General features: G+C 43.9%; 2 protein-coding genes across 2 annotated transcripts in view; one reads left to right on the plus strand and one right to left on the minus strand.

Annotated features, from left to right (window-relative positions):
* MRPL11 (mitochondrial ribosomal protein L11) overlaps positions 1-2,274 on the plus strand; it is a 28,989-nt gene extending 26,715 nt beyond the window's left edge. The window contains exon 6 of the mRNA XM_068261174.1: positions 1,271-2,274. Within this exon, the coding sequence (XP_068117275.1) occupies positions 1,271-1,379 (109 nt within the window). The 3' untranslated portion in view covers positions 1,380-2,274. The remainder of the gene's footprint in view (positions 1-1,270) is intronic.
* A 14,648-nt stretch (positions 2,275-16,922) lies between these two features.
* Positions 16,923-23,714, minus strand: NPAS4 (neuronal PAS domain protein 4). Its single transcript, XM_068261637.1, has 8 exons — positions 23,393-23,714; positions 22,819-22,970; positions 22,453-22,555; positions 21,983-22,232; positions 21,746-21,855; positions 20,890-21,025; positions 19,558-20,777; positions 16,923-19,292 (listed from the first exon to the last, which is right to left on the minus strand). Exons 1-8 carry the CDS (start codon positions 23,565-23,567, stop codon positions 19,267-19,269), a joined length of 2,172 nt encoding a protein of 723 aa, XP_068117738.1. The 5' UTR covers positions 23,568-23,714; the 3' UTR covers positions 16,923-19,266.
* Between the last annotated feature and the right edge of the window lie 257 nt (positions 23,715-23,971).

Consider the following 23,971-nt stretch of genomic DNA (forward strand, 5'->3'; position numbering starts at 1 on the left):
GAAATCAAAATTGAATGAACACACACGTTCATGCATGCGTATACACACTTGAACACGCACACATATATACACTTGAACACAGACGCACACACACACTTGAACACAGGCGTCCAAAATACACAAAATCTGGCAGCTGAGTCCGTTATTCCCTAGCACCATACCTCTAAACGTGGGCTTGCTGGACAGAGCTGGGGAGGAGAGAGTAAAGTTTCTTATCTTCAGGCAGCCCAGCCAGCACATAGCACCATGCAGACTTGGCTTGCCTCTGTGTCAATGGCCTGCTGTGTATTTCTAGGAGGTTAAATAGTAGCAGGCACACAAGGGCCAGAAGTTCAGACTGCAGAGATAGCAGAGCAATTAAATCCCCAATGATCTCCGGCAATGCCAAAAAACGCTTTGCCAATGTATTTAAACGGTGCGGACCCCACTAGTGTAGTTACGATTAGGGTTAATTGCAATTGCAGCACAGAGCTTTTTTTTTGGGGCATGTTTCGGCTCAATACCATGTATAGAAGCGCTGCAAAATGACTTTGAAAAGCAATTTTGCAGCGATTTGGAGGCAGAGCATTTTGATTTTTAAATATAGTTAATTATACTTACTGAGTGTCCCAATGTCTGGCTTCTGCCCATAGCCCCACCCCCTAGCAGAAGAGGTCACAGGCACTTCTCTGATTGGTCCTAGAGAAGCACCTATAACCTCTTCCATTACGGGACAGGGCTACGGACAGAAGCCAGACATTGGGACATCTGGTAAGTATAATAAAGCTTACATTTGAAAAAAAAAACCGCTAATCAGAAGGGAAACGTGACTGCAAATTGTTGCACACAGCGTTCGCCTGATTTAAAAGCGCTGCAGCAATTCCTAGTATGTTCCAGTCAGTTTTATGAAACCATCAAACAGTAATGCAGTGATAGCTTGCTATGATGGAGGAGAAAATGGTTAGGTTTTTTTTCAGTGTTAATATGTCTGTTTCCAGTTAGAAATCTGGAGAACATTTGGTAAAACGCCGGTTGTTATCATCATTGACTTGTATCTTCAATGAAGAGTCGGCACCACCCAAGTATTTTATAGCTCTTTTAATGTATGGGGTAATTGCAGCCCCTACAATAAAAGAGCTATAATTTACTTGGGTGGTGCCGACTCTTCATTGAAGATACCTGAGTGTACTCCTGCGGACACAGGAGTAGGAGTCTGGGCACGCCAACTTGTCCAGTGGGTGCTCCTTCAATCCATTGTGTATCATCATTGACTTGTGTCTTGTCTCCTCAGCCTGTGTCCAGTAGAGTATGGGAAGTTTCTGGAGGAGAGAGAGGTGACACTTAAAGCTGCCGCGGAAGCCCGACTTGCAGAAGCCTTGGCCAGCAAAAAGAAGGGATGACAAGTGTGACAAGACTCTGCGCTATGCTTGAAAAGACCAGATTTTCTTATGTGAACTATGTAAATAAAAATGCTACACAGTGAAGCTGCAGATTCTAATCCATCTAGAGGGATAGTTGGAGTGTCCCTTATGCATCGTGTTATCTCATTCTACTGACACAAGACCTCTCGCCTGATCAGATCACTAACATTCTGTTCCATAGGAGAACCAGTGACCATTTACGTACAGAAGAATTCCGGGATGCCTCTGCCACCCCTTTCGCCCCACCCCTTCATTCCATCATCCCACACTGCAGCCTGCTGATCCTAGTCTTACCATAAGGCAGGGTTCACACTAGTTAAAATTTTCACGCATTTTGCGGATGTGTGAAAACGCATTTGCCGCACATCTGATGAGAGTCAATGGAGAAGTCCCACAATGCATTACAGGAGTCTGACAGCCACAGTCATGATTCATAAAGGCAATTGCATTGTGGGACTTGTAGTTCCTTAACAGCTGGAGAGCCAAGTTTGCAGATCACTGCTCTAGTATAACCACATAGTGGCAGCAGCTATTTTGGCTGTGATTGTAAACTGTCGCATCTCTTAGCCTGTGGAGAAACTGTATATTAGATTCAGAATGATAATTCTTGTGGGCTGCTATATTTGCCTTTAGTACAGGAAGTGGTCTCTACACAGGTGTAGTGGGCTGCAGTATGGTACAATGGGTGAGGAGGGGTAGGTTGAGCTGCAGCCAATGGCAAAGTATTCCACCTGTACAACTCCTCTACTCCCTGTTTTCAAGATGGTTTTTCTATTTTGTATGGATGTTGTGGGCTGGGAGCCTCAACTGTCTGGAGGGGTTACAGTACCTTTTGGAACTTTTTCAATAAAATAAGAAGAAAGCGACACAGAAACCTGTCTCATGTTTTCCACATTATGCACAATTACGCAACCAAATTCCAGGAAGAATAAACTACACTAAAAACAGTTAAACATGTGAAGTTGTGGCCTGCTGAGAGCTCCTATAAGTTTATCCTGTTGATTGCCTGAGGAAGTGGGTGAAATATCTGCGAAACACTGTGGAGTATATAATACATTTTTTTCCCCCTGATCCTGACACTTCTAGTCTTCAGTGAGTAGGTCCACCACTACCTCCCATTTTTAAACTATTTTTTGTGTATTTTATTCTTCCTGGCGCTTCTGATTCATTCCATCAACTACAAACTGTTTACCCCTGGTAGAGGGGTGTTACCCCCTATTTTCTGATCTACAGAGAGCAACTTCTTAACCTGAGTGGGGTTGGGTCTAATCTCCCCACCTGCCTATACACTGGTTGCCTTGGAGATAACCCATTGTGCGTATTCACACCCAATTTGCCTCACACACCTTCTGCTTGATTCACAAAGCGGTGCTAACTGAAAAGCCCCTTATCACACCTAAAGCAACTTTGCGCGCGCTAATTAGCGCTCGCGCACAAAGTATTCAGCGCAAGACTGCGCACGCAAAGCCCGGTGCTCGCGGAACGGTGCACCGGGTGCGACGAAAACGGCGCACTGTTGTGCCTAAAAGGGCGCAGTGACCTAAGTGTAGTGCCATCTTGTGGCCAAAAAGTAAAATACAACCAAATACACTCCAATATACCATAAGACACTTACATTCAAACATTTATTAAATATTTACTATTGTTTAACCCCTTCCACCCCTAACCCATAGTTACCAAAATAAAACTTAAAAAAAAAATTACAACATTGAAAAAAAAACCCTACATAAATAGTTACCTTAGGGACTTTTTAAATATGTATGTTATGTCAGTATATTAATGTTGCTTTTGTAAAGAAAAGCTTATAATTATGTTTATAGTATGAAAAAACCACTAATCTGAAAAAATACACCTTTGTTTCCAAATAAAATATTAATGCCATACATTGTACTAGGGACGCAATTTAAGTGTTGTAATAACCCGGACAAATGGGTAAATAAAATGTGACTGTTTTACCTACAATAGCACTTTTTTTTTTAAACTACAATGGCTGAAAGCTAAGAAAAGATGAATTTTTGCAATTTTTCTCATTCTTCCCTGTAAAATGCATATATATTAAAATAATGCAAAAAGTACTGCCCAAAGAACGCCTAGTTTGTCCCGCAAAAAAAAAAATCTATAGATCGTTTCAGTGTGTTAAGTAGTAATAAAGTTATTGGCGAATGAATGGGAGGTGTGTTATGTGAAAATTGCTCTGGTCTTGAAGTGGAAAAAACCTGTGGTGGGGAAGTGGTTAATAATCTACACTATTGTTTGCTCTCGATACCTCTTTTTGTTTTACAATTTACCATTCTGAAGTACAAATTGTACTATTGCGCTTGGTATGGTCACAGCTACAAATCCAGCTGGAGTACTAAAGTGTCCCTAGTTTGAAGGTACATATGCACATCAAATTTATATTGGCCAATGACTGGCCAATGTTACCACTTCCATGTAGTATGAGATCTTACCTACCCAATCTGTTCAGTATCCAAAATCTGTTGGCTTCATACTACATGGAAGTGGTCACTGATAGGCCAATCAGAACTTGAAGTGTGCACCAGGCTTTACTCGGGGACTGCTTTGGGCAATTGACTGCCTGGGGTGACAAGCCTGGAGGATAAAGTTAAGTGGCACTCAAGGATTTATGTCCTCCCCTTCTGTGTCAATATATTGTCCTTTTAAAACTTTTCAGACCCTAAAATTGGAAATAAATCAACTCCGCCAGAATCTGCAGCAGCCCCTGCTTTGACTCACCTCCTTGGGCTCCAGCGCTGCAATTTTACCTACATCCTCTGGGTGGTGCTGTAACTCTTTGGTGAGATCAATGACCGCAATCTTACCAGAGTGAGTTAGAGCCTCTGAGGACAGGAAGGAGAACGGCTACCGATGTCTGGATTCCCCGGGAGGTGAGTAAAAGCGCCTGCTGCACGCTATACTCTGCATAGAGCTGCCAGCAGCTATCCCCAGCGTAGCTCGGGATCACCACCAGGGTGGTCAAGTAAACCTGAATAATATACAAAATAATATTTAGACTGTTTTAAATGGCTCCTTACCCATCCATGTTAGCAAAAACCTCAGAGATTAGGAAGGTTGTCACAGGTGATAAAGAATCTCTGATGTTAAAATGGACCTGAACTCAGAACTTCATCTCATCTCTAAAAGATAAGCAACAGCATAATAATCTTTACAGGGAAAAAAAATTCTTGTTACAATTTTTGAGTATTTTCTTGCTTTCTGGTGGCTTAAAATGCATTTTATTGACAAGTTCAAAAATATCACCTAGGAGAAAACTAAGGTGAAAAAGTGAATTGCATATGACTCAAGGTGGCCATCTTGTGGCCAAATAGTAAAACTACATCTACATATTTTTTACAATACAATTTGCACATATAATAACTTTAAAAATTAACTGTTTATTTCCCACACCAAAATATAACCCAAATAAAATTTTTAATGGGAAAAAAATTGCAATTAAAAAAAATAACAAATAGTTACCCAAGGGTCTGAACTTTTTAAATATGCTTTTGAAGGGGGTATTCTACGAACATTTTTTTAAATTATAAGCTTGTAAATAGTGATGGACGCAAAACGTAAAAAATGCACCTTTATTTCCAAATAAAATATTGGCACCATACATTGTGATAGGAACAACATTTAAATGGTGTCATAAATGACATAGTTTTTAATTATGGTAGTGTGGATTATTTTAAAGCTATAATGGCCGAAAACTGAGAAATAATGAATTTTTTCTTATTAATCCTGTTAAAATGCATTTATAAAAAAATAATTCTTAGCAAAATGTACCACCCAAAGAAAGCCTAATTAGTGGCGGAAAAAACAAGATATAGATCAATAAATTGTGATAAGTAGTGATAAAGTTATTAGCGAATGAATGGGAGGTGAAAATTGCTCTGATGCATAAGGTGAAAAATCCCAGCGGGCTGAGATGGTTAAAGTGAATGGGAACCGCATTTAAAAAAAACGAGACAGATACTTACCCAAGGAAAGGGAAGGCTCTGGGTCCTATAGAGCCTTCCCGCTCCTCTCCTGGTCCCCTCGTTCCAGTGCTGGCTCACCCGGTAGCAGTATTTGACTAAATTAGTCAAATACTGCTTTACCCGGCCGTAGGAGGCTTCAGAAGTCTTCAGGGAGTCCGAGTGCTCCTGAAGAAGGGCGGCCTTGTACTGCGCCTGCGCAAGCACGCTCTCTTGCACGCTCACGCCTGTGCAGTATGGAGCCGCACGTCTTCGGGAGGACACGGCTCCAGAAGACTTCCAAATACCCTTTCGGCAGGGGATTGAAACGGGGGGGAGCCAGCACAGGATAGAGGGCACCAAGAGAGGAGACGGAAGGCTCTATACGACCCAGAGCCTTCCCTCTCCTTAGGTAAGTATTTGCTTCATTTTTTTTTAATGCGGTTCCCATTCACTTTAACTCTAGATCAGGGGTCCCCATACTTTTTCGGTCAAGGGCTGGGTCAACATACTTCAGACTGCTTGGGGGGGGGGGGGCAGAGCATACATAAAATGATGTAGAAAACCATTACATTGAGCCTAGGTATTGGAGACAACGCCTATTAACATGGGCAGCCCTCATGTCTCCCTTTTAACCAGAGCAGTTGTTATGCTGCCCAACACAGCATGTGCAGACAGTATCTTTCCCAACACATCATGTACAGACAGTATCCCTCCCAACACAGCATGTACAGACAGTACCCCCCCCCCCCCCCCAACACAGTACTGTATGTGCAGATAGTATGCCCACCAACACAAAGGGCTTGATTCACGAAACCGTGATAACTCAAATATCACAACTTATGAAAAGATATCACACCTTATGAAGAGAAATCACACCTTATCAAGGATATCGCACCTTATCAAAGTTAACACGCCTTTAAGATAGTAGCATAGTGAGCGCTACAAACCCACAGGGGCTCACGGCAGGATGAGTGGAGCTCTCGTCATTGCCAATTAGCAGGCATAAGTTCGTAGCGCTCGCTATGCTACTCTGATAAGGCACATTAACTCTGACAAGGTGTGCTATCTTTTCATAAGGTGTGATCTTTGATGGGGTGCAATATTTGAGTTATCACGGTTTAGAGAATCAAGCCCAATATGTGCGGGTATTATGCCCCCCAACACAGCATGTGCAGATAGTATGCCCCCCAACACAGCATGTGCAGATAGTATGCCCCCCCAACACAGCATGTGCAGATAGTATGTCCCCCAACACAGCATGTGCAGATAGTATGCACTCCACTGCAGCATGTGCAGATAGTATGTCCCCCAACACAGCATGTGCAGATAGTATGCCCCCCAACACAGCATGTGCAGATAGTATGCCCCCCAACACAGCATGTGCAGATAGTATGCACTCCACTGCAGCATGTGCAGATAGTATGTCCCCCAACACAGCATGTGCAGATAGTATGCCCCCCAACACAGCATGTGCAGATAGTATGCCCCCCAACACAGCATGTGCAGATAGTATGCCCCCCAACACAGCATGTGCAGATAGTATGCACTCCACTGCAGCATGTGCAGATAGTATGCCCCCCAACACAGCATGTGCAGATAGTATGCCCCCCAACACAGCATGTGCAGATAGTATGCACTCCACTGCAGCATGTGCAGATAGTATGTCCCCCAACACAGCATGTGCAGATAGTATGCCCCCCAACACAGCATGTGCAGATAGTATGCCCCCCAACACAGCATGTGCAGATAGTATGCACTCCACTGCAGCATGTGCAGATAGTATGTCCCCCAACACAGCATGTGCAGATAGTATGCCCCCCAACACAGCATGTGCAGATAGTATGCCCCCCAACACAGCATGTGCAGATAGTATGCACTCCACTGCAGCATGTGCAGATAGTATGTCCCCCAACACAGCATGTGCAGATAGTATGCCCCCCAACACAGCATGTGCAGATAGTATGCCCCCCAACACAGCATGTGCAGATAGTATGCCCCCCAACACAGCATGTGCAGATAGTATGCACTCCACTGCAGCATGTGCAGATAGTATGCCCCCCAACACAGCATGTGCAGATAGTATGCCCCCCAACACAGCATGTGCAGATAGTATGCACTCCACTGCAGCATGTGCAGATAGTATGTCCCCCAACACAGCATGTGCAGATAGTATGCCCCCCAACACAGCATGTGCAGATAGTATGCCCCCCAACACAGCATGTGCAGATAGTATGCACTCCACTGCAGCATGTGCAGATAGTATGTCCCCCAACACAGCATGTGCAGATAGTATGCCCCCCAACACAGCATGTGCAGATAGTATGCCACCAACACAGCATGTGCAGATAGTATGCCCCCCAACACAGCATGTGCAGATAGTATGTCCCCCAACACAGCATGTGCAGATAGTATGTCCCCCAACACAGCATGTGCAGATAGTGTCCCCCCCCCCCCAACACAGCATGTGCAGATAGTATGCCCCCCAACACAGCATGTGCAGCTATTATGCCACCAACACAGCATGTGCAGATAGTATGCCCCCCAACATAGCATGTGCAGATAGTATGCCCCCCAACACAGCATGTGCAGATAGTATGTCCCCCAACACAGCATGTGCAGATAGTATGCCCCCCCAACACAGCATGTGCAGATAGTATGCCCCCCAACACAGCATGTGCAGATAGTATGCCCCCCAACACAGCATGTGCAGATAGTATGCCCCCCAACACAGCATGTGCAGATAGTATGCCCCCCCAACACAGCATGTGCAGATAGTATGCCCCCCCAACACAGCATGTGCAGCTATTATGCCACCAACACAGCATGTGCAGATAGTATGCCCCCCAACACAGCATGCGCAGATAGTATGCCCCCCAACACAGCATGTGCAGATAGTATGTCCCCCAACACAGCATGTGCAGATAGTATGCCCCCCAACACAGCATGTGCAGCTATTATGCCACCAACACAGCATGTGCAGATAGTATGCCCCCCCAACATAGCATGTGCAGATAGTATGCCCCCCAACACAGCATGTGCAGATAGTATGTCCCCCAACACAGCATGTGCAGATAGTGTCCCCCCCCCCAACACAGCATGTGCAGATAGTATGCCCCCCAACACAGCATGTGCAGCTATTATGCCACCAACACAGCATGTGCAGATAGTATGCCCCCCAACATAGCATGTGCAGATAGTATGCCCCCCAACACAGCATGTGCAGATAGTATGTCCCCCAACACAGCATGTGCAGATAGTATGCCCCCCCAACACAGCATGTGCAGATAGTATGCCCCCCAACACAGCATGTGCAGATAGTATGCCCCCCAACACAGCATGTGCAGATAGTATGCCCCCCCAACACAGCATGTGCAGATAGTATGTCCCCCAACACAGCATGTGCAGATAGTATGCCCCCCAACACAGCATGTGCAGATAGTATGTCCCCCAACACAGCATGTGCAGATAGTATGCCCCCCCAACACAGCATGTGCAGATAGTATGCCCCCCAACACAGCATGTGCAGATAGTATGCCCCCCAACACAGCATGTGCAGATAGTATGCCCCCCAACACAGCATGTGCAGATAGTGTCCCCCCCCCCCCCCAACACAGCATGTGCAGATAGTATGTCCCCCAACACAGCATGTGCAGATAGTATGCCCCCCCCAACACAGCATGTGCAGATAGTATGTCCCCCAACACAGCATGTGCAGATAGTATGCCCCCCCCAACACAGCATGTGCAGATAGTATGCCCCCCAACACAGCATGTGCAGATAGTATGCCCCCCAACACAGCATGTGCAGATAGTGTCCCCCCCCCCCCACCACAGCATGTGCAGATAGTATGCCCCCCACCACAGCATGTGCAGATAGTATGCACTCCACTACAGCATGTGCAGATAGGCCTGGTGCACACCAGAGGAGTTTTTCTGAGTGTTTTGAGTTTTTAAATCTGCTGCTAATGTTATCCTATGTGTCTGTGCATACTGGAGCAATGAGGTTTTGTAAAAAAAAAAACCCATAGCATTACATTGGCTTTTGAAACCTCTAAAACCTCTTCCCAATGTAATGCTATGGGTTTTTTTTTACAAAACCTCATTGCTCCAGTGTGCACAGACACATAGGATAACATTAGCAGCAGATATAAAAACTCAAAACGCTCAGAAAAACTCCTCTGGTGTGCACCAGGCCATAGTATGTCCCCCACCACAGCATGTGCAGATAGTATGCACTCCACTGCAGCATGTGCAGATAGTATGCACTCCACTGCAGCATGTGCAGATAGTATGCCCCTCAACACAGCATGTGCAGATAGTATGCCCCCCCCCCCCCCAACACAGCATGTGCAGCTATTATGCCACCAACACAGCATGTGCAGATAGTATGCCCCCCAAAATAGCATGTGCAGATAGTATGCCCCCCAACACAGCATGTGCAGATAGTATGTCCCCCAACACAGCATGTGCAGATAGTATGCCCCTCAACACAGCATGTGCAGATAGTATGCCCCTCAACACAGCATGTGCAGCTATTATGCCACCAACACAGCATGTGCAGCTATTATGCCACCAACACAGCATGTGCAGATAGTATCCCCCCAACCCACCATGTGCAGCTATTATGCCACCAACACAGTGCAAATATCGTGACCCTAACATAGCAAGTCATATGTGAGCTATAATGTCACCCAATGGCCTACAGAAGCCTGCAGCACAATCTCACCCATACACACACACGATCTCTGTAGAAACATATGCAGTGCAATCCTCCATTTCCCCTTTGCAAAGAAACCATAACATTCCTGCACAGCACTGACCAAAATATATGTGATTCTGCTGGTTACAAGTTATCCCCTCCACCCAGTTACCCAGAAGCCAGCAAATGACTGCTTTCTGGCTTCCATGTGGATGGGTGGTGCCAGAACTGCTATTCTATATACGGGCCACCAATATTTAAAGATGCAGCATACCGCATTTATAAGTAATACATTTTGTGTGTGTGTGTGGGGGGGGGGGGGGGTAAAAAGAAGCCTCGGGGCTACATTCGGCCCATGGGCCTTAGTTTGAGGACCACTGCTCTAGATGAAACTCAGTTGAGATGGCCGATAATGACCGCCTCTGCTGAGAATCCAGCATGGGTGCAGCAGCCCCAACCCCCTTGGCCAGTGGTCTGCCTGGCATATATCGATTTGACTGAGGGAATTGTTCACTCCTCCCGCCCACTGTGTATCACTCCGTCAGCTCTCCTCTCTGCCACATAGCAACAGAACATATCGCTAGTCTGCAGGCCTCTGTACAGTGTGGGCCTTGCAGTGCCACCCAAGGGAACCTGCCAGAGGACCTATCCGGGACCTGTGTATGAAGCTTAAAGAGAACCCGAGGTGTGTTTAAAGAATGTTATCTGCATACAGAGGCTGGATCTGCCTATACAGCCCAGCCTCTGTTGCTATCCCAAACCCCCCTAAGGCCCTCCTGCACTCTGCAATCCCTCATAAATCACAGCCGTGCTGTGAGGCTGTGTTTACATCTGTAGTGTCAGTATTGGCTGCTCCCCCACCTCCTGCATAGCTCCGGTCCCTGCCCCCGTCCCTTCCCTCCAATCAGCAGGGAGGGAAGGGATGCAGGTGGGTACTGGAGTTCTGCAGGAGGCGGGGAGAGCAGCAGACTGACACTATAGAGATAAACACAGCCAGCTCTGACAAGCTGTGTGTCAGCAGCGTGGCTGTGATTTATGAGGGATTGCAGAGTGCAGGAGGACCTTAGGGGGGTTTGGGATAGCAACAGAGGCTGGGCAGTATAGGCAGATCCAGCCTCTGTATGCAAATAACATTCTTCAAACCCACCTCGGTTTCTCTTTAATAGGTCAGCAGGGCAGCCAGGTAATCTACACTGTTTAAAAGGAAATGTCAGTCTCCATATCAATTAAGGTGTGATTTAAAGAGAAACCGTAACCAAGAATTGAACTTCATCCCAATCAGTAGCTGATACCCCCTTTCCCATGAGAAATCTATTCCTTTTTTTCAAACGGATCATCAGGGGGGTCTGCATGGCTGATTTTGTGGTGAAACCCCTCCCACAGTGTGATGTCATGACCATGGTCCTGACAGTTTCCTGTCTGTGAACCTCATTGCATTGTGGGAAATAACTGCCAAAAAAAGCAAGCAGAATCTCCTTCCACTGACATCACCTGCCAGCAGTAAAAATTTCACCATGTGATAAATGTCAGAATGTAAATCAGGGAGAGGAAAGATTTCACAATGGGAAAACACTGACTAAATCATTTATACATAATTATTGTAAAAATGAAGCACTTTTTATTATATTATTTTCATTGGAGTTCCTCTTTAAACTAATATTTTTCCAGAAAAATTAGAAATGGAAATGTATATTTATTTGGAGCTGCAGCTACTAGTTCAGAAGCTTTTATTCTCACCAAATTATTTTCCTATGGCACAGTTCCCACTATACAAGTTTTAACTGAAGTCTTTTTCACAATGCATTGCTATAGAAAAGCGCGCACCAATGCGTACTAACGCACACCAACACATTAAGTGTTCAAGGGCCCTAAGGCTCCTGTATCTACACTAATTCTAACCCTGACCAAATCCATAATCTAGCCCCTATGCCCATGGTCGTAACAATAGTCCCTGCAAGGAATGCAGTGGCAGGGGGGCCCAAAAGCTACAGGGGGCCCCGTGGGGGGAGAAAGTTTCTTTTCCCTGTGTTGAGAGACTGAAAACTAAGGGCACGGAGAGAAAAAAACTTTCTACTCTCTGCACAATTGTTCTAATGACTGCATCTGCTCAGATACTGATAAGGAATCAATCCTACAAATATTTGTAACAGTCCCTTTTCAGTGTGCAGCAGGCTCTTGTGTACAGCGCCCAGCCCCCAATCTCTCTACCTCTCCCCAAGTGCTGTGTATTGTAGGGATGCTGGAGGAGTCTGCAGAGCTAGTTCTGCTCCATCAGAGATGGACAGAGTGTGTGTAATAAGCTGAGGCTGGGAGCCCACTCGTCCGTTTTCTGTGTGCGTCCGTCTGCACACCATGGGCTTGATTCACTAAACCGTGATAACTGATATCACGGTCGCGCTAGCATTATGCCTGCGTTATAACATGCTTAACGTTTTACAAGCATAATTGCAAATTTTTGCAAAAATGTGTGCGAAAATGAAATTGTGTGCGAAAATTCACGATTGCGCACAAAAAATGTTATGCGCGCTATAACGCACGCAGCGCAACCATGATATCAGTTACCACGGTTTAGTGAATCAAGCCCCATGTATGTCTGTATGTGTGGAAACATGCATGTTTTATCACAGAAGCTAATGTACTGCAATTGATAGAGAAAATGCCTGTAGTGCTGCACTGCTGTCTGTTTTTATCTGCACGGGGAAAACACATTCAAGTGTGCACTAGCCAACTGAATAACATTGGTTCTCAGTTTACTTGTGCAGAAAGCGAGGGGGGCATCCAAAATTTTGCCGGGGGGCCCAGTGATTTCTAGTTACACCCCTGCCTACGCTTAACACTATAATTTGGGCTCCGGCTATTGTCGGCACCCAAATTACACATTGGCGGTGCCCATATTCCTAGGCGCCACACTAAAATGACCTGCCTCATTCACTGCTATAGTACATACAGGTGGGTCTAAATTGCAACAATCCCCAAACAAGTGCCATAGCCCATTGAGCTAGGTGATATGGAGGCTGCCATATTATTTCGCTAATAAACAATGGCAGTTGCAAAGCGCCAACATATTCTGTGATGCTGTACAAAGCAGGAAAACAAACAAGGGGTACCTAATGATGCAGACAATGATATACATCAAACATGGACACTGGTAGATAATACAGAACTGGTGATTACCATGACAGATGAAACATGATGTGAATAAAATGTATAACAGAGTGCAAGCCATGAAATGAATAACAAATTCCAAGACACAAGGATGAGATGCCCTTGCCAGCTTACAATCTGACTGATACTTTGCCTCCAATACTTGAAGTCACTGATCTAGAATGAGCATGCAGCTCAGATACTCTGGTGTGACTCCACTGGCTGTATGTTTGTTGTTGCGGGTGTGTGACTCTAAGGGTTGGAACCCACTAGAGCAATTTTGTGAGCGTTTAGGGAGCGATTCAAAACGCTAGCGATTTCCCTAAACGCTCAGCTAATGTTAATGGATGGGCCAAATTCCACTGGAGCGATTGCGATTACCAAAATCGCAAATGCAGGACATGCAGCATTTTTAGCGTTAGCGTTTCTGCAATGTAACGTATGTAAACGCTGGCGTAATCGCTCGTCAAAACCTACACAGAGCGACTTTGCGCAGCAATTCGCGTTTTTAATTCTAACTGGTCCTTTCAATTAATTTTAATTTTTTTACAGTGTGCAGTAATTTAAAACGCTAGCAATCGCTTGCAAAAACCTTACACTTTTTAAAATCGCTACCAAAATCGCCATGAAATGGCTTACAAAACGCTCATACAAAACGCTAGTGATTGCGATTAGCGATAGCATTTTGTAGAGGGATCCAGGCCTTAGGCAGGGATCTTACTCTTTGTATTTGCACGTTTGGCCTCGTGGTAAAATATGCATTACCACACTGGTCACTAAACTCAACGGCCTGCTTCGAAATCACATATTGTTTGCCTTTGTTTGTGTCCTATTCACGTTTTTCCCCACTATTTCAAAATGGACATTTCTGCTTCATTTCACATGATGTGCATGTTCCTGATTACAATGTATTTCACTGTAATCCAGAAAATCATGAACAAACTCAGAAAATCACGCTCGGTATATGTGAATGCAAACACAATCGTACACAGAAACGCTAGGACAAGTGTGTTTCCTGCCCAAAACATCTAAAGCTCCGCATGACTGCCAAGTAACTGGCATTGCTCATATAGCAATGAAGAAAGGAACCTCTGTATTCCTTTCACTTCAGATTCCCTTTAAATAGGGAAAAAAATGCAAAAGGTGTTCACTCGGAGCGCGTTAAAAAAAAGCGCAGGAGATTTGAGTGCAAGTGGCGCCACCATAGACTGTAATAGGAAGTACGGCTATAGCAGCGCTCAGTGACTGATTTGGGTGCCGTGAGAAGACGGAGCACAAATCACTACAAGAGCACTGTAATTTGGCCTGGCAGCAGAATTACGTCTTTCTCCCACTATCCATGGTGGCCTGGAGGCGGAATAGGAATTAACGCCGCCGGGACTTGTGCATTAGCAGGGTGAGCCGTTTATCGGCCTTCCCCTGAGCCTAAATCTCCCGGCGGCTATGTTATAGGTAGGCGTTCACTCTCCTCCTTCCTCTTTGCTCAATCGCCCTACCTCTTCCATGTGGAGATCCCCTATGACCACCAGCCTCCCTCTTCCATGTAGAGATCCCCTATGACCACCAGCCTCCCTCTTCCATGTGGAGATCCCCTATGACCACCACCTCCCTCTTCCATGTGGAGATCCCCCATGACCACCAGCCTACCTTTTCCATGTGGAGATCCCCCATGACCACCAGCCTACCTCTTCCATGTGGAGATCCCCTATGACCACCAGCCTACCTCTTCCATGTGGAGATCCCCCATGATCACCAGCCTCCCTCATCCATGTGGAGATCCCCTATGACCACCAGCTTCCCTCTTCCATGTGGAGATTCCCTATGACCACCACCTCCCTCTTCCATGTGGAGATCCCCCATGACCACCAGCCTACCTCTTCCATGTGGAGATCCCCCATGACCACCAGCCTCCCTCTTCCATGTGGAGATCCCCTATGACCACCAGCCTCCCTCTTCCATGTAGAGATCCCCTATGACCACCACCTCCCTCTTCCATGTGGAGATCCCCCATGACCACCAGCCTCCCTCTTCCATGTGGAGATGCCCCATGACCACCACCTCCCTCTTCCATGTGGAGATCCCCCATGACCATCAGCCTACCTCTTCCATGTGGAGATCCCCTATGCCCACCAGCCTCCCTCTTCCATGTGGAGATCCCCTATGCCCACCAGCCTCCCTCTTCCATGTGGAGATCCTCTATGCCCACCAGCCTCCCTCTTCCACGTGGAGATGCCCCATGACCACCAGCCTCCCTCTTCCATGGAAAGATCCCCTATGACCACCAGCCTCCCTCTTCCATGTGGAGATCCCCCATGACCACCAGCCTCCCTCTTCCACGCGGAGATCCCCCATGACCACTAGCCTACCTTTTTCATGTGTAGATCCCCCACGAGTACCAACCTCCTTATTCCATGTGTTCATCCCCCATGATCATCAGGAGCACCAACCTTCCTCTTCCATGTGCAGATTTCCCCCATGAGCACCAACCTGCCTTTTCCATGTGTAGATTCTACCACGATTATCACCTTTTCTCTTCCATGTGTAGAATCCTACCTTTTTTAAGTGTAACCCCCCCCCCCCCCATAAGCATCTTCCATGTGTAGATCTCCTCTAAGAGCACCAATCTCCTTCTTCCTTGTGCAGATCCTCCTATAAGCACCAATCCTCTCCTTCTGCCCCCCCCCCTTCCTCGAGAACCAACCGCATTCTGTAGATGATTCCTTCTGCCTAAGAAAGCCTCCTTTTTTGTGCAGCTGTAACTCCCATTCCATGTGCCAACCATCATGTACAGCCTCTAGCATTGTCCCTCTCCATTTCATGTGGAACCTTTTATTCTATCTGCAGGAAGGCCCCTTCTTCCATGTGCAGCAACCCACCTTTTATTGTGCAGACTTCATTCCACGTGAAGCACCTGTTTATGAGCAGCAGGTTTCCTCATCTATGTGCCGCCTTCCCCTTGGGTGATGATTTTCTGGGCTTTGCCAGATGGTGGAGTGTCAAGCTGAATTCCTGGTCTTGGTAGTTCTGAGTGTACTAATACAGACATGCAGGCAGCTGAGTCAGAACACTGCATCTGCATAGACATTGCAAGTCATTAATAGTCACACAGGATGATTGTCCTGGAAGGCAGATCCAGGCATGAGCCTCCTAGGCCAACCATCATGTGAACTCCCCAACCTCTTTTATGTGCATCTCCCCCACCTTCCATGTGCAGCATCCTCTTATTTAATGAATCTCACATTTACCTTCATTCCTTGTACAGCAGCCTTTCTTTATGGCACTACATCTTCCCTCTTTATTAAACAGCAAACCCTACTCCATGTGCCGCAGATCTCTTCCATGCATGGCACCACATCCCTTCTTCTTCTTTTACATACCATCCCCCAAGGTAAAGAACACCCTCTTTCATTTTTTGCAACCTCCCCCACCCTTGTTCAGAAGCATCCTGCTATAGTGAAGCAGCAATGCCAATATGCAACAGATCTCCTCTATCTACATTAGCACCCCCCTTCCCTCCTTCATATTGGTTACCTACTCCATGTGAACCCCCAGTTAATGTGCATAAGCCCCTCCTCCTCAGGCCAATATTAGTTGCCAGCTCGTAGAGTAAAACACACTTGACACATGTTCATTTATAGATTTCTTTACCATAACCATAAAAAAAACTTTGTACAAGACCAGGACTTTACATCACCAGCCCAACACAAATCATTTTGCCATACACGTTAGAAAATTATAAATACGTATATATATATAAATGTACAGTTCATATATTTTTTTTATAATTTTTTTTTTCACCGTTTCTCTCAAACTTTTGAAAAACAACAGTTCAGGAAAAAATATCCTTATACTTAAATCGTAGCAAAATCCTACGTCATCTTTTATGGCACTCCACAGCACCATAATTTTGATACATATATACTTTATTTTACTTTGCTTTTTATTAAGCACTGTTATCACATTTTATGCAGAGACTGTGTTTAAAACTCAATCTCATTTGTTTTTTTGTTTTTTTTAAAGGTGCAATAATTCAAAAAATAAATATATTTTAATTCAAAAGGCACCGATTAGCTGTGTACCAAATTTCCCCATATGCATTATTTTAGCAGTAGTACATTATTTTTTTTCCTCAGGTTGATGTCCACTTTTTTTTCATTTTTTTCCTTTTCTTCATCAAATACATTCGATAAAGGAGTTTACATGTGGTCAATGAGCAAAGAATACAGATCACCCTTGCGTTAGACAATGCATATACAACTTAGGGGTGTACCATAATAAGACGTCAAATGATGTTTTGGCCATGATTTGTCAAGACAAATAAAAAAATGAAAGCAAAGGGATGTAGTTGCTCAGGGCAACCATTCAAAATAACGATTGCATTTGTTCTGGTTAAATGATCCAATGTTGCTCCAATTTTCTTTGTGCATCTTGATAATTCAGGCCCAATGTCACTTCATAATGACTGTTACATTACATTTTTTTTTCCGGTGGGGATTAATGTAATCCCTATATAGTTTGTAGAAATTTTTGATTGTTTTTGATTTTTTGTTTCTTTTACATTTGTATAGGTGCTAACCCGTACTGCACAAAAGCCAAAGGGGGACTTCTCTGAATATCTGACAGTTTAGCAGTAAATGTTTACATTCACTCATAAGGGGACAGGACATGGCAACTGTACAGACATTTCTATATGAATGTACAATACCTGTCAACCTCCTCTGCATGTGATTTCTGTATTTCTATATTTGTGGTATGAATATTAACATCACTTCAGTTCAATTCAAAATATGTGTTAGGTTTAATTTCCTTAATGAATAGATGGTAGCAAGAGGGGGATAGAGCAGTCATTTCATAAAGAAAAACTGATATGGATTACAAATGCTAGCAGATCTACATTAATCTTTCTGGACGTTGTTACTGTTATGAGTTGTGAGATGTGACTGAAGGAGAAAAATGTTAATGCAAGGTTGGTTTATTCATTTTAGTCTATGGCACTCATAGATTTTTAAAGTTTACTAGAACAAGGACAATAATTGCCGATAATTTAGTGATTTAAAGGACACCTGAACTGAAAGGGGCATGGTGGTTGCCATATTAATTTCCTTTTAGACAACACCAATTACCTGGCTGTGCTGTTGATCAAGCATGCAGATCAGATTTTAACTGAAGATAATACTGCAGCCAAAACTGCCAGGTATTGCTTAAAAGGAAATAAATATGGCAGCCTCATATTCCTCTAGGTCCAGGTGTTTTTTAATTGTCTTTGTGTCCTAGTACGGAATAGCACATTAGTAAAGTTACACTTATTGACTTTTGGTACAGTACAAGGCTTTGTAGAACCTGAATTTACTTAAATATTTCAAGGTCGATTGACCTTAATCTCTACAGTTTAAGACATTCCATTTGCTAAAATTCTTAAGACTTTAATCATTCAACTTTATGAACTTTTCAGGCAAAAATAAATACCCTACATCATTTTTTAGTTTCACTACGAGTGAATACATTTTTTGTTTTATGTAAGACTACTTACAACTTTCTCAACAAACCTGTTTTCTCTTTCTATTCAGTTCTGCAAACTCTTTTTTGTATAAATAGACATGTTGTACAACATTTTTTTCATGAACAATGACCCATCCCATTTCTTTGTTTAAACAAATGTTTTTTTTTGTTCACTCAAAATATATGTATATATTTTTTTACACTTTTTTGAAATATAGATCGACATCTGACAGATGTTTTTTCTGAAGTTTCATGAATTTGCTCTAAACACACAATGTTAACTTTTGAAGGATGGGTCATTATTTTTTTCACTGTCATTTTCAAATGAAAACAAAAGAGATATCTTGAATCATGTAAACATGCACACATTTTTGTCAAAAGGAGTAGAGGAATGAAAGAGAAACAGGGAATTAAAGAGTTCAGCGATGAACGGGAGAGATGGACGACGCAAAAAGTCGTTTTCTCTCCCATTTTGTGCGTCATCTATTGTTCTTAATAAGGCAGGAAAAAATCTGCTCTGGATATGACAATATGCCATACATATCGAAGCAAGTCACAGACTTATTTTAAAACGAAGGTTTTCCGCTTCCATCTGTAGGAAAGAATAAAGAGAGAGAGAGAGAGAGATTTAGTACATTATTTTAGTCATTTTCAGTCAGCAACACAGTAGTTTTTAAGTTTTCCTAGCTTTAACACTTAAGCTGCATTGACTATAGTTTAGTTGTTTGAGGAGTTTGTTGAAAACTTCAGTTTAGTAGATAATATTCATGCATAATATGGGCCTGCCATCTGAATATCTATTTCTTTAGTTCTCAAACATTGATCAAAGCGTACTTCTATAACTACTAACAGCTCACCTTGCTGGAAGCCGTCTTGCAACTGAATCTGGAGTTGATACAACTCATCATTAAACCGGTCACATTGAATCTCTGAGGCACCTGCCTCAAGGTCTGTTTTGTAGGACATCAGTTCCTCTAAGAAGTTACATTCTTCTGGCGACAGGTCAGTCGTCACGTTCGTAATCATGGATGGAGATACGGAGAGGTCTTCTCCTACTTCATCCTCTTCTAAGGGGCTGCAAGGAGACCCCATGGTTCCAAAAGGTGGAGAGTCAGGGAAGTCTTTGAAAAGGCTGCAAACCGGATGGTTACCGGCAGGGAGAGTTTGCTCTTGACATGTCAAGAAAAGAGAGAGGTCGATGCTCTTCCAGGAACGAGGAAAGTTTGGAGAAGAATCTGCATCTGGAAGACTGGCAGGAAGAGAAACACTTCGGCATGCCAGTCCATGGCTACTCAAAACCATGCTCTCAGAGCATGGAAGATCTTTAGCAGCCACAGTGTTAAATACATTGGCCAGTGAGCCAATTTGCTTGACCAATAGGTCTATCTCATTCTTCTCTTGTTCTGAATACCTGAAGATTACTTGATTAATGGGTGAAGTTTCAGGGGTCACTATCCCCTCTGGAAGCATTGGCATATCCACAAAGAGAGGGCCAGGAATTTCAGGTACAGTCATGACTGTGCAATCTCCACCCTCCCCAGGACTATCTGGAGTTGGAGGCAGCTTCTCATAGAGGGAGCTGCAGTAAGAGTAGTACAGTTCAGGATTTAATGTAGTTGAGTCCTGTTCAGAAGATGTTTGTGGGGCACTTTCTGAAGCCCCAAAAAGGAAAGTACAGTTCTGGTGTGGTGTGTATGGTGGAGTACAGGTAAAGTCTTTGGGGGGTGCTGCTCCACTTTGTTCTCTTCTAAAGCTCTGATCGTATGGTGCTGATTGGTATAGACTGAAGAGAGACTGATTCTCGGCTTGGCCTTCGCTGGCAGTGTCTTCCATAAGTGGTGCAGCACTTTGGCACAAGATTGGATCTTCTGGGCTGACTGCCACAGGCTCTGAGAACTCGAAGGATTGAGTAATACTTGTTGGTGTGTTCGCAAGAGGTGTGAAGACTTGATCTGGGCTGGAAAGGGCTCCTGGGGACAAAAGAGTCTCTTGGTATGATGAAGTGCCGCTCACAGAGAAGGTAAGTGGAGACTCCTCTGTAGTCAGCTGTTGCTTTAAGCACCAGGCTTCCGCCTCACTGCGGAAAGAAGACAAGCACTGTTTAGAAACACTGGCTACAAATTATGTCATGCATCAGATTATTGGCAGTTGATATATAAGTATAAGTCCTTATTAGTATAAGTCCTTACCTTAAAACATAGTTGTAGGAGGTGATTGGAGTGTCAGTGTTTTCAAGAAGCAAAAGGGTGTACACCCAAGTCCACTGGAGATCTTTTCTCAGCAGACGTAATACCACTTCTGCTCTACATTCACTTGAGTCGCTTACTGCAGAAAGAAAGAACAGGATGTTAGTGGAATTACAGTTACTGAGGAATGACTAGAATACATCCTAGGCTTTTTTTTCCTTGCTGTGTTTTTATCTTCAGAGCTCTCTCTTCTCTACACTGTCACTGTGTGTTTACTTGTCCCCTTATCCTTTTTTCAATAAACCTTCTCACAGATCTTATTCTGTCCTTATGTTAATTTGTATTCACGTTCCTATAAGGGTCTGATACTTATAAGCAGAGACCAGTTTTGGACAATACTAACAATGCTTTTATTGTGGGCAAAAAAAGTATTTGTACAAAATGTGCAAAGGGTTAAAAGGCTTTTAGTGTGCAAAGGGTTAAAGTGAATATGCAGTGTTTGATTGGGTGGCAAAGCTTTAGCACCTCCCTGAGTCTAGCCTAATATGGCGATCCTGGGGGAGAGGGCAGGTTTTCACTTATGTTATTGGTTATTAATTGTAGTTCTGTTCTCTGACTTTGTCCATGACTGAAGTCTTTAACAAGAGTTTCTGTAGTTCTTAACTGTCCTAACACTTCATCATTAATGAGAAGAACAATTCACCTTTGCCCATTTTTTCATCAGATGCCCAATCAGGATCAAGAAATGAAAAAAAAAAAGTCATGAACCTGATTGGGTATTTCAAGGGAACGTAGGCAAACGTGAAATGTTTCTTAGTTTATTGACTAGGGCTTTGGTAAACTACAAATATCAACTTACATAGTTTGTAATGTTGTGCGGAGAGCTGGGCAAGGTCTTCAGGGTGAATTATGGAGTACCATGACTTGGAGATCATATCTTTCTTCTCATAACCCAAATGCAGCTGTGAGCTAAAAGGAAAGAGGAAGAATATAAGTATGATCATTTCACGCCTACTGCTGTAAATTAAGAACACACATGACTCAAGCTAGTCCAAGAAAAGATAGCACCATATAGTATATATGGCAAATACCGTACCTGTCTGAAGCATCCAGCACTGTAAGGCTCTTGGCATGATAACACTCAAAGAAGTCCATTAGGAAGTGGTTATTCGTTATTCTGGGCTTTGGGTCGAGAGGGATGCAGAAGGCTGTGAAGATTGGGTTCGATGACCAGTAAGTGCCAGGTGGGGAGGGCTGGAACCTGCCTCGTATCAGGACCATCTTGTTACCCGCACTTTGCCTCCTGGCTGTCTTTGAAGTGTTGAATCTGCATCTGAACATTCTATCTGAAAATGAAAAGACAGACCATACAGATTTAATCTACTTGTTGAATGTATCTTACAGCAATTTCCATAACATCTAATATATTGTTAGACTATCAGTAAATCTAGCATTTCCAACAGTTATAAAGGCAGAAATACAATTACTTCTGTTTTAGACCCTTACTTAGGGGCAACGATTAAGAAAGACGAGTAAGTTGTAATATTTGGAGGAGTGGATACTTACCACTATCAAGTGAGGAGGGGAGAGCCAGCTGATTCCTCATGACAAAATGATCTGAAGGGTCGATGATATCATATATGCTGTCTCCTTGAGCAACCAGATCAACCTGTTTGAATAAAACCAAGCAACAATATATTAGCTATTTTGTGGTCACTGATCCATTCTGCAGTTTTAATAAGATTTACTTGGACCTGAAGTCTCACTATATTAACTAATGTTATTCAGTCTCAGAATAGGTACGTCTATATGAATTAAACTCAGATGTTTAACAATATTCTCTATATTTAGCTTCTACTGTCATGCTACGCATAAAACCGCATTAGATCTGCGGGCAGAAGGCATGCATTCATAAAAGCAGCGTTGACTCACCATTGAATGTCCCAGATGATCAGTCACGTTTTCTGACACATAGATCAGCTTTCCTTCACTTGTATAGGTCAGTAGGAATCCAGGGAGGTTGTGGACAAAATCTTGTAGGTCCTGGCTCGAAAGTAGACCTTCTAACTCATTAATTTGCTGACCTGTTACATAGACATAGAGTATAATGGTTAATGATTTGTTTCTTAAGATCCAGTGCAGCAGTGCTAAGGACTAGTTGTTCTATATACACAGACGTTCAGAATGATTTGGAATCTAATTTTCAGGACCCTGGAGAGGGACAGAACAGACTGTTCTATATTTCAGCACCATGGACAAAGGCTACAAGACTCAAACAAACTCCCCTGACGTTGGGTTTGGCTAACACTTAACATCATTAATCTAGCTTTATAAAGAGTATTTACACATTTCCACTACAAGTTGTCAAAACCCCACTAGCAATAACAGGGCAGCAACACTAACATTCTTATACAGGCAGTTCTTTAATCATAGATACATTTAAACAGAAGATGATATTAAGTCTCTCTTAAACTTAATTAAGATGCCAACATCTGTCCAGCCTTACCTCTTGAGAAGAAAACTGACTTCCTGGTATATATGCAGGCAAGGGACATGATGTGGAGATAAGATAGCCGCACTTTGTCGCCTTCAGAGATGGGAAGGAGATCTTTCAAGTTTCGGATCTCTGCATTAATCTGGTCTCTTCTTGCTTTTGAGGCACCTTTCGTAGACCGATACATTTTGGATGGGGTCTCTGGGGTGCTGATTGAGAGTCAGTCCAGAGAGCCCCGTTCTGCTTTCCTCTTCCCGTCTTCGTCTTCCGTTTCGCTGGTTGTCTTCTTCTCTTTCCCCCAGATAGTGTGGTATTCCTGTTTTCCTGATGACTGTATCTGGATTCTGGTTTAAAGAACTGTAGCTGTTGGCTCTCTTATATAGTAACTGAGGAGTGTGTGGGCAGGTGAGACGCGGGGAGGGGGGGGGGGGGTGAGTTGAGAGTGGAGTTTATCATCAATGGGTTGCATGGTTAGGGAACTGCCTCTCTCTGCTGTTACAGGCAAGCGTCATCAACTCTTACCGATGACGCTGTGCCACAAGAGAGAAGAGAAAGGAGGGGGTAGAGTAACGGGAGGGGGAGCTGGAGAGA

The sequence above is a fragment of the Hyperolius riggenbachi genome, chromosome 11 (genome assembly GCF_040937935.1).
Source record: "Hyperolius riggenbachi isolate aHypRig1 chromosome 11, aHypRig1.pri, whole genome shotgun sequence".
In the NCBI taxonomy this organism is placed as follows: Eukaryota; Metazoa; Chordata; class Amphibia; order Anura; family Hyperoliidae; genus Hyperolius; species Hyperolius riggenbachi.

Excerpts from the sequence above, each read along its gene's own strand:
- NPAS4 (XM_068261637.1), bottom strand. The coding sequence starts at position 23,567 with ATGTATCGGTCTACGAAAGGTGCCTCAAAAGCAAGAAGAGACCAGATT. Across the intron at positions 22,971-23,392 it reads GTCAGTTTTCTTCTCAAGAG|GTCAGCAAATTAATGAGTTA; the intron begins GTAAGGCTGGAC and ends TCTATGTAACAG. Across the intron at positions 21,026-21,745 it reads CGCACAACATTACAAACTAT|TAAGCGACTCAAGTGAATGT; the intron begins GTAAGTTGATAT and ends TTCTTTCTGCAG.